The 11,269-nt window shown below is 43.0% G+C and overlaps 1 protein-coding gene across 2 annotated transcripts in view; it reads left to right on the top strand.

Moving 5' to 3' along the window:
* Positions 1-2,843: 2,843 nt before the first annotated feature.
* LOC140465933 (parathyroid hormone/parathyroid hormone-related peptide receptor-like) overlaps positions 2,844-11,269 on the top strand; it is a 211,618-nt gene continuing 203,192 nt past the window's right edge. Inside the window, exons 1-2 of one of the 2 annotated variants that reach the window (XM_072561914.1) lie at positions 2,844-3,104; positions 3,696-3,837. In XM_072561914.1, coding sequence (XP_072418015.1) covers positions 3,763-3,837 — 75 coding nt within the window. In that variant the 5' untranslated portion in view covers positions 2,844-3,104; positions 3,696-3,762. Of the gene's footprint in view, positions 3,105-3,377; positions 3,474-3,695; positions 3,838-11,269 lie in introns of those variants that run through there. The other variant, XM_072561915.1, reaches the window with a different exon arrangement.

Here is an 11,269-nt window from a genome sequence, read left to right as displayed (position 1 = left end):
CCTTACAATTCTCTCTAAGACTTTGCCCACAACAGAAGTGAGACTCACTGGCTTATAGTTACTAGGATTATCCCTACTCCCCTTCTTGAACAAGTTCACGGTGATTCAGTGGTTTGCACTGCTGCCTCACTGTGCCAGGGACCCAGGTTCAATTCCAGCCTCAGGCAAATCTCTGTGTGGAGTTTGCACATTCTCCCTGTGAGTGTGTAGGTTTCCTCCCACAGTCCAAAGATGTGCGGGTCAGGTGAATTGGCCAGGCTAAGTTGCCCATAGTGTTAGGTGCATTAGTCAGAGGGAAATGGGTCTGGGTGGGTTACTCTTTGGAGGGTTGATGTGGACTCGATGGGCTGAAGGGCCTGTTTCCACATTGTAGGGAATCTAATCTAATCTTCAATTGTGTTTAACACTGCAGTTCAATCCATGGTATTTTCTTTGAGAGATCCCTTTTCAGACTCATTCAACTGATCACAAGTAAGAGCCATGGTCTCCCACTTTATTTCACTTCCACCCTCAGCACCTTTGTTCTTGATCTGAGGAGACAATCTTGGGGCGTAGCCAACTGTCCTTTCTGGCAAATTATTCTCCATTCACTCTCCCACCCTGTATCTCTCCAGGTTTATTGGGTGATGGAAAAGGGGTTTAGCTTTATGAATCATTCATAGCTATCAGTCATTATAACTGCCTGTCTTGCAGTTGCAACCCTTCGGTCCTCAACATAGGTTCCGGTTACAAAGGATAGTGAGTTCTTAAATTCTTCCAAGACAATGATTTCTCTGAGGGTTTCATATGTAGTATTTACCCCTAATGCCTATATCTATTTTTCAAAAATACTTTGCAGTAACCTTTAAAATTTAATGTAGGTTTGCCCAGGCTATCTCCTCAAATTTCTAAATTCAGGACTAACTCGTATACATTTGAAAGAATAGCCTTCTTTTCCTGCATTGTAAATCCTTACAAACCTCAGCTGACAGTGGCACATAATTTTCACATGCTCTGCTGGTCAACTTGCTCTGAATGGGCAATATCCAATTTTCTTCCTGCCATTCATTTGTCTCACTGCTTTCTTAATCTTAATATCTTAAAGAATATCTTCACAACCTTTTTCTCAAATTTAGATAGGGCCTCTGCAAATTTAAGCATTTCTTGGCTGGACTTTACATTATGGCTCCAGTTCTTCCCATTAGAGCTTTTGTTAGCATCTGACATCCCTGTTTTGACTGCATTACTTTAAGCCCTGCCTCAGTCTTCATTTTCTTTTTCTCTCAGAAATTAAAGTTCAAGTTTTCCCATTTCTGTTTCCTGCTTTTAAATATTATTCTTTTTTTTCCAAGGCATTTTCCTTTTGTATTTTGAGCTAATTTATCTCCATCTTATGGTTAAGTTCCATTTGAACTGGAACGGAATCCTTGGTAACTCTAATGACTCACCATCTGGCGTGGCTAGTCCCTCCAGTACTTTCATCAATGGTTTCCAAATCTATCAATCAACTCTGCCATCTTTGCTCTGCCGGGCAATTCCACCTTTTCTTTTGTCAATTCCAGTAATTTATCTTTTGTTATATCTTATAAGACCATCAAGGATACCTCTTCCAATTCCAGGAAGGTTTTAGCCTGACAAACCTGGGATTCGTCCTTTTAATCTTTGTCACTTACACTCATGGGTCACTTAACGCTTGGACTCTGAGCCCCAAACTTTCTCATGCTCATGACTTATCTGGGAAAAGTGCACTGAAAATTGCTTCTTGCTGTTCCAAAAGCCATCACAAAATACGTAAATGGATAAAATCCCAACAAGACCATCAAGTTGACCAATTTGCCCTACTGACTACTTATTCAGAACAAAAGCAATTCACACCAGGTTTCATCAGTAACAACAAATAACTATTTATTGTAACATACTTGGCTATTCAAGAGCAGTGAAAATAAGTAATTTCTACTCTACTACTAATCAACTGAATCTATACCACTTCAAAGCCCAAAAATATCCACGTGTTTAGGACAGACAAAACACAAAACAGATTAACATATTTACATACAATGGGTGGAAAATGATGTAGTTTAAAGATAAAAATCACACAACACCAAGTTTATTTGGTTTATTTGGAAGCACTAGCTTTCAAAGCGCTGCTCCTTCATCAGGTAGTTGTGGAAGTTAAGATCATACTCACAGAATTTATAGCCAATGGAGTCCAGTGTCATGGAGATGGGATACAGTTAACAATCCCAGATTAAAACTTTCATTTTTTATAAGAGCAGAAGCCCAAATGACAAATTCGAAAGCGTTATTCTGACAGACCTACTGGTTTTAACAAGATATGTCTAGGGTCGGTCAGGTGGTGGACTTAGGGCTTCCTTGATTTAGAATTCTTTTTAAAAACTTTGTTGGTGACCTGTCTTTTCTCTCTATACACACACAGAAAGAGATGCAGAGGTGGCTGCTTTTATTTTGTAGGCTCAGCAAGTTTCTCTCGTTTGCTACTGCCTTCGTTTTTAATGGCTTTTTAAACTCAAGCCGAATTTGGTTAACTCCAAGGATTCTCAGTGACTCTCCTTCCCGAACTCTCCCTCTTACAGCCTCAAAAAGCAACAGTGCCATGCAGCTCGTCTGCCTGCATGACTTGATTTTCAAGTTGAATACCCCTTCTTTTATTGCAATTTTAACAATCCTATAACCTAAAAAAAAAGAAATTGTATGGTCTTTTACAACACTCGCGTACAGCCACACGCTCATATATAACCTCCGATGCGCCCATACAAATGCACTCAACCTCAGGTATACATATCCACTCGGATACAAATTTACCCACAGTCACATACAAACGCAGCCTTACATATACACACACACACACACAACGTCCACACACAAATGCAGACACAATCATTCAGGCTCATATGCAACTCCGTGCGTGCCCGCTCTCACAAACACTGAAGCAGAAACTTACAGGTGTGTCCTCCGGACCCAGGGCCAGGTCAGGCTGGAGGGAGCCCACATTGGAGAGGAAGGTTCAGCGCTAACGGAGCCAACAAACGGAAAGCTGTTGGAATGTGGCCAGGCGGATTTCGTGCCTGCTGGGTAGTGTGGCACTGGAACTGTGTGCAAACCTGGTAGGTTTTGCAGTCGAGGTTGGTTTTGTTTTCATATTTGATCATCAGGAAATAACCTGCCCGTGATTTGGCCTCAGAACCATCTGCCTTAGCCCGAGGAGCCCAGACCCCAATCGTGTCCCATGCCTTTAACAATAATACCCTTTCCCTTGTCCCCCTGCCTCTCTGTCCGCACAATGAGCTGGCTGTGGGAGCTGCACTGGAGATTCACCCGGGAGGCGGTTCCAGCCCAGCGGGGAAACGGGGGGAATTTTCCGAGCAGGCAGTGGGGTCATTGAGGAGCCTGGAGAGGCGGTGGGAGAGTCAGTTCAAATCCTGACCGAACACTCCAAGCAACTCAGATCGCGGGAAAAGGAGTTCAGGAGCTGGGTGAAGCTGCATTTCAATAAGACACGTTTTGATGTTTAATGCCATTGTTTTTGATTGTGTGTTTTTTTTTTAAAATCCATCATGAATTTGCTGAATTGATTTTATTTTAGTGTATTTGCTATTGTGTTACTTGGATGTGACCGTTCTCTTTAGTTCAGTGGAATTCGTCGATCTTTTTTGCTTCACCATTAAACTGAGACTCTGCTCCTGAAACCGTTGCAGAGTTTCTCGCCCGGTTGTGAGGTGGGTGGGAGAAACCCACCCAGGAGAAGAGGGTCGCCAGCTGGGGATGGGGACTATCGGCCGACGCTGCTTCGGGCTCCTCCTGCTGTGCTCCTCGCTCCTGGGATCTGCCCGTGCACTGGTGAGTACCCACCATCACCCAGACACAAAGGCTGGGTACTCCCGCATTACCCAGCCCCCAGAAAGTGGCACCGCGCAGCTTTGGTGGGCACGGATGGCTTCCTGAAGGTGGTCTCTGCACTCACATTGCTTTTCCCCCTTGTGCCCAGTTTAACCTGGAGCATGTGTCCTCGGTTGAGGTGCCCATATGCATAACCCTGGCCGTCAGTTCTCGGTAGTTTGCTGTGTTCCAATGCCAATGGGTCTGGATCTATCCCTGCACCTCTGTTAGGGTGAAATGCCTCAGATGTGACAATCTGTTATCTCAGTTTTGTTTTCACCTGCAACCTGGGAAGAGTTGTGATAACCTTGTGACAGTGACCGTCCAGCGCTAGAGAAGGGCTCAGAGGTGTATCATGTTATTTGTAACTCACTGCTTTAATTAATAGCAACTCTAAATTTCAAATGTCACACATTACTGAACGTAGACTTCAAAGAAGTTCACCGAACTTTGTGAGTCCATTTGGGAGACTCACCTGAATCCCGGATCGAGGCTTGGTGAACCGTCTGCAGACCTGAAATGCTGCATTCCTGTTCAAGTGAGAGTCGTTCCTAAGTGACTTTCATTTCTGTCACACTGATTAACACTCCAGATCAGGTGAAATCTGTCAGCGAGAATTCATGGTTTAATGCCGTTTTTCTTCTTCTGGGTCAGAGCACGGACCAGATGATTAATTTTGCCCAACTATGACTAAAATATTATCGCACATTGAATTGTAAACAAGAAAAGATCAAAACCATTTCCCCACTTTGTGTTTTCATACTGCATCCATTGCCTAATCTCTTAGGATCCTCCAGTAATTTTTATAATGGTGATTGTGGAAATATTAAGTTAAATTTCAGTGTTTAACCCGAAACGTGGAATGTTCCTCTACCAATTCTGTCCTTCTCAGTTTCAATTTCATTAATTCTGATTGTTAACAGTATATTTGATTCTCCTCAATCACGAGTTTATTGACATTAATGTAAGATGTCTCTGTAAACTGCATCAATCACGGGTATAAATGGTTTAAATTAGCATTAATTCAGGATGAGTTTTCACCATCCTAAGCCACATTAGCTTATATCTTACAGTGGGTTGTTAATGTTGGCTGAGTACTGAGACCTGGTGTTCCACTATATCTTCAACGTGGGATTTACCACGAGTTATTTGCTGGGACAATTTTCCAGTTACTACTTTGCGCGGAGTCACAACCTCATTGACAAGTTTCTCTCTACCCAATTTCAGTTCCGACTGATGGTATTGTCCTTGCTCTCTTCCAATTATGCTTTACACAGAGTGCTGTGCAGGTCCTGCCTCAATATTAATTTAATTTCCCCTAAACCGTTTACTTTTCCTCCAGCAGTTCAACATTAACTCATAAATATATTATGCTTTTGATGCCCAGGCTTTGTGTTTTTACATTAGAAACAACTATTTGCACATAGTTTCAAATTAACTGCCATGTCTCCTCCTACTTGAGCTCTCTATCTCGGAGGTTGAAAAGAGAACTAAATAAATTGTTGTTAAGCTGTGAGGTTTGTTAATGTTTGTCCTCAGGCTGTGGTATAAAACCTTTTCAGAAAAAGCTTCTTCTTAACTCTCCTTTAAAACAGACGTGAATACTCTCAGTAATACTGCCCCAAAATGATGCTAATTCTAACAAAGGTAGGAAAATGCTCTTCTTAAGCGTTCTGCATTAGAATAGCATTACATGCACTTGGCATTTCCAATAGTTCTCATGGGGTTGTTATTAGGAAATTTCTCTGGAAAGGATTAAATCACTGCCTATGAACAACTAAACCTTGACATTTTGATAACTGACTCGTAAAGATGTCAAGAATATTTGCACAAAATCATATAAAATTTAAACCACAGGGACAGACCCTTCTGACATATTGGTTTGTGTTTGAGTTCAGGCTCCAACTCTCAGTAATTCAGCATTACCTTTGATGTGTTTGCCCCATTTTTCCTTAAATATGCCCATGCTGTGTACCTAATACTACTCCATGTGCTGGGAAAAATAGAAGTGTATAATAATGTAAAGTACCAGTGTATGGGACATAGGGGAAACCCGGTCCCTTGCCTGGTTTACACCATTTCACTCAACCCAACAACTACCAATCTGTGTTCTGTTAAACAATGCCTCCACTTTTCAGACACCTTATAGAGTCATAGAGATGTACAGCATGGAAACAGACCCTTCGATCCAACCTGTCCATGCCGACCAGATATCCCAACCCAATCTAGTCCCACCTGCCAGCACCTAGCCCATATCCCTCCAAACCCTTCCTATTCATATACCCATCCAAATGCCTTTTAAATGTTGCAATTATACCAGCCTCTACCATTTCCTCTGGCAGCTCATTCTATACCCGTACCACCCTCTGTGTGAAAAGGTTGCCCTGCAGGTCTCTTTTATATCTTTCCCCTCTCACCCTAAACCTATGCCCTCTAGTTCTGGACTCCCCAACACCAGGGAAAAGATTTTGTCTATTTATCCTATCCATGCCCCTCATAATTTTGAAAACCTCAACCTCCGACACTCCAGGGAAAACAGCCCCAGCCTGTTTAGCCTCTCCCTATAGCTCAAATCCTCCAACCCTGGCAACATCCTTGTAAATCTTTTCTGAACCCTTTCAAGTTTCACAACATCTTTGTGATAGGAAGGAGACCAGAATTGCGCACAATATTCCAACAGTGGCCTAACCAATGTCCTGTACAGCCGCAACATGACCTCCCAACTCCTGTACTCAATACTCTGACCAATAAAGGAAAGCATATCAAACTCCTTCTTCACTATCCTATCTACCTGCGACTCAATTTTCAAGAAGCTATGAACCTGCACTCCAAGGTCTCTTTGTTCAGCAACACTCCCTAGGACCTTACCATTAAGTGTATAAGTCCTGCTAAGATTTGCTTTCACAAAATGCAGCACCTAACATTTATCTGAATTAAACTCCATCTGTCACTTCTCAGCCCATTGGCCCATCTGGTCCAGATCCTGTTGTAATCTGAGGTAACCTTTGTCACTGTCCACTGCACCTCCAATTTTGGTATCATCTGCAAACTTACTAACTCTTATGCTCACATACAAATCATTTATATAAATGACAAAAAGTAGAGGACCCAGCACTGATCCTTGTGGCACTCCACTGGTCACAGGCCTCCAGTCTGAAAAGCAACCCTCCACAACCACTCCCTGTCTTCCACCTTCAAGCCAGTTCTGTATCCAAATGGCTAGTTCTGTCTGTATTCCATGAGATCTAACCTTGCTCATCAGTCTCCCATGGGGAACTTTGTCGAATGCCTTACTGAAGTCCATATAGATCACATCTACTGCTCTTCCCTCATCAATCCTCTTTGTTACTTCTTCAAAAAACTCAATCAAGTTTGTGAGACATGATTTCCCACGCAGAAAGCTGTGCTGACTATCCCTAATCAGTCCTTGTCTTTCTACATATCTGTCCTGTCCCTCAGGATTCCCTTCAACAATTTGCCCATCACCAATGTCAGGCTCACTGGACTGTAGTTCCCTGGCTTGTCCTTACCACACTTCGTAAGCAGTAGAACCACATTAGCTGACCTCCAGTCTTCCAGCACTTCACCTGTGACTATCGTCATCTCAGCAAGGGGCCCTGCAATCACTTCTCTAGTTTCCCAGGTACACCTGATTAGGTCCTGGGAATTTACCCACTTTTACACATTTCAAGACATCCTCTTGCTGTTCTCTGCAAAGTGTTGAACACTGTTCTAACTGCCTGGTTGAGACATGAACATTTGCAATTAGTTTTGAACCATCGAACTTCTTTGAATCTGAGATTCTTCAGCAAAGAGAGCACTCTCCATTTAGATAGATGTCTGCACCAACTTAAATTCTGAACTTTGACATTCAAAATAAATTTCCTTAAACTTAGAGTTTAGGTTCTGACTCTACTTCAGCATTATATTGGCTAACTGCAGCACACCAGCAGGAGTTTATTACCAGAGGAATTAGTGTGCACTCAGTATGTCTTTGCATCAACACAGTGCATGACTGTTGGAGGGTACGTCAATGTACTTATTTCTACAATTTACTCCTGAAATCTGTATGGTATGCAACATTGAATGTTAATTGCAACAGTGAAGAACTCACAACCACAGAAAGTGGTGTGGCCAAACATCATGTATTTTCAAAAGGGAGAAAAATATAGTTCTTTTGACCAAAAGGGTCAAGGATATGGGGGGATGGTGGACTTAGGGTATTGAGCTCAATGATCAGCCATGATTACATTGAATGGCAGAGGAGGTTCAAGGAGCTAAATGACCTACTCCTGCTCCTATCTTCTTTGTTTCCATGTCAATTATTGAACACGAGCTTAGCAGCAATATTTTTGACCAGAACTTGTAAGTTTAGTTAGATGACTCAGACCCAGTTCTGAACTGAACAGTTCTGAACAGGCTGCAGATCCTCAAACGCTTTGTCCCTGTTCCAACATAAGGATTGGCAGACTGGTCTCTTGAAAAAATGTGGCTCAGACGGTGATGTCATTACAGTCTTTAAAATATTGAGGGTTTCTGAAGGAGTGGACAAAGAAAGAGTGTCCCTTTATGGGGATGGGCAGAACCAGAGGCAGTGAATGTATAATAGTCACAGAGAATTCATAAGAAACTACTTTGCTCAGGGATTAATGAGAGTGTGGAACACGTGACCACAGAGTACTGATGTATTGAACAGAAAACAGGACAAGCAGAAGATGGTAGGCAACAGCCTAGTGTTATTATTGTGGATGGTTAATCCAGAGACCCAGCTAATGCTTTGGGGACCTGGGTTTGAATCCTGCCATGGTAGATAGTGGAATTTGAATTCAATTTTTAAAAAATCTGGAATCAAGAGTTTAATGATCCATGAATCCATTGTCAAACTGTCAGAAAAACCCATCTGGTTCACTGATGCCCTTCAGGGAAGGAAATGGCCATCCTTACCCTGGTCTGGTCTACATGTGACCTCAAACCCACAGCAATATGGTTGACTTTTCACTGCCCTGTGGCAATAAACGCTGCTGAGCCAGCGATACCGTCATCCGATGAATGATTTTTTTTGAAAAGGGGATGATAAATTTAGATGAGGAAAGTTGGGATGACAGTCGTGTGGAACATAAAGACTACCATGGACTCATTACCCCAACAGAGATTTCTCACCCAGTCTAATGAACATTTAGGAGTGAGATTATTATCATGCTGCAACAAGGGGGTGATATCATCGATTACCCAGCTCTCATCTTGGTATTAGCCCCAAGCCTAATCTGAACACTCATTTACAAACCTCTGTTCATCTTACACAATTGAATAAAGTGGTAAAAGAGAATTTCACCCCATGGCATCTATTGACGAGAATTTGGTGAGTTTGCTGGGAGCTCAGTTTTTAGATGGCAGCAGTGGCTTGTGGAGACCAAGCTAATAGCCTCAGCCACATGCTTCAGGAGTGAGGACAGATCCCAAAAGGCATCAAGACCTTTCCTTAGCTGCTTCACCTTTGCACACCGACCCCTCCTCCCCCATTTATGACCACAAATTGCAGTGAAGTGCTATCCAGTTGATCGTAAAGAACAAAGAAAGAACAAAGACAATTTACAGCCCAGGAACAGGCCCTCCAGCCCTCCAAGCCTGAGCCGATCCAAATCTACTGTCTAAACCTGTTGCCCAATTCCTAAACATCTGTATCCCTCTGCTCCCCACCTACTCATCCATCTGTCCAGGCGCATCTTAAATGAATCTACTGTGCCCCCCTCTACCACCTCTGTTGACCACGCATTCCAGATGCCCACCACCCTCTATGTGAAGTACTTGCCACGTGTATCCCCCTTAAACTTTCCACCTCCCACCTTGAAAGCATGACCTCTCGTTATTGAATCTTTCACCCTGGGAAAAGGCTTGTCTCTATCCACCCTGTCTATACCCTTCATGATTTTGTAAACCTCAATCAGCTCCCCCCTCGATCTCCTTTTTTTAATGAACACAAACCTAACCTACTCAACCTCTCTTCATAGCTAGCGCCTTCCATACCAGGCAACATCCTCGTAAACCTTCTCTGCACCATCTCCAAAGCATCCACATCCTTTTGGTAATGTGGCGACTAGAACTGTACACCGTATTCTAAATGCAGCCGAACCAATGTCTTGTACAATTTTAACATGATTTGCCAGCTCTTATACTCAATACCCCGTCCAATGAAGGCAAGCATACCATTTGCCTTCTTGATCACTCTATCCACCTGTGCAGCAACCTTCAGGGTACAATGGACCTGCGCTCCCAGATCTCTCTGCCCATCAACTTTTCCCAAGGCTCTTCCGTTCATTGTATCATTCTGCATCACCTCACATTTGTGTAGGTTGAACTCCATCTACCACTTTTCTGCCCAACTCTCCAGTCTATCTATATCCTCCTGTATTCTTTGACAGTCCCTTATGCTTTCTGCTACTCCACCAATCTTCGTATCATCTGCAAACTTGCTGATCATACCAACAGTGCCCTCTTCCAGATCATTTATGTATATCACAAACATCAGTGGCCCCAACACTGACCCCTGTGGAACACCACTGGCCACCTTTCTCCATTACGAGAAACTTCCTTCAACTACTACTTTCTGTGTCCTGCTGCTCAACCAGTTCTTTATCCACCTCGCTAGAACACCCTGCACACCATGTGACTTCACTTTCTCTATTAGTCTACCATGGGGAACCTTATCAAACGCCTTACTAAAGTCCATGTATATGACATCAACAGCCCTCATCTATCGACTTGGTCACTTCCTCAAAGAACTCTATTAAGTTGGTAAGGCACGATTTCCCCCACACAAAACCATGTTGCCTATCTTTTCTAAATATAAATAGATCCGATCCCTCAGCACCTTCTTCAGCAACTTTCCCACCACTGAAGTCAGGCTCACTGGTCGGTAGTTATCCGGAATATCCCTACTTCCCTTCTTGTACAGGGGGACAACATGAGCAACCCTCCAGCCCTCCGGCACCTCACCTGTATTTAAGGATGCCACAAAGATATCTGTCAGGGCCCAAGCTATTTCCTGTCTTGTCTCCCTCAGCAACCTGGGATAGATCTCATCCGGTCCTGGGGATTTGTTCACCTTAATAACCTCTAGCCTACCCAACACATCTTCCCTACTTATGTCAACGTGATCCAGACTAATCAACTTCTATCTCTAATCTCACGATTCATCATGTTCCTCTCCTCAGTGAACACTGATGCAAAGTAATCATTCAGAATCTCACCCATTCTCTCAGGTTCAACACACAGCCTTCCTTCATTATCCTGTAGTGGACCAATCCTTTCTCTAGTTACCCGCTTACTTCTTATATAAGAATAAAATGCTTTGGGATTCTCCTTAATTCTGCTCACTAAAACTATTCATGACCCC

The sequence above is a fragment of the Chiloscyllium punctatum genome, chromosome 42, assembly GCF_047496795.1.
Source record: "Chiloscyllium punctatum isolate Juve2018m chromosome 42, sChiPun1.3, whole genome shotgun sequence".
Classification (NCBI taxonomy): domain Eukaryota; kingdom Metazoa; phylum Chordata; class Chondrichthyes; order Orectolobiformes; family Hemiscylliidae; genus Chiloscyllium; species Chiloscyllium punctatum.
The sequence above is the reverse complement of the archived record's forward strand: the minus strand, read 5'-3'. Positions and strand labels throughout refer to the sequence as shown.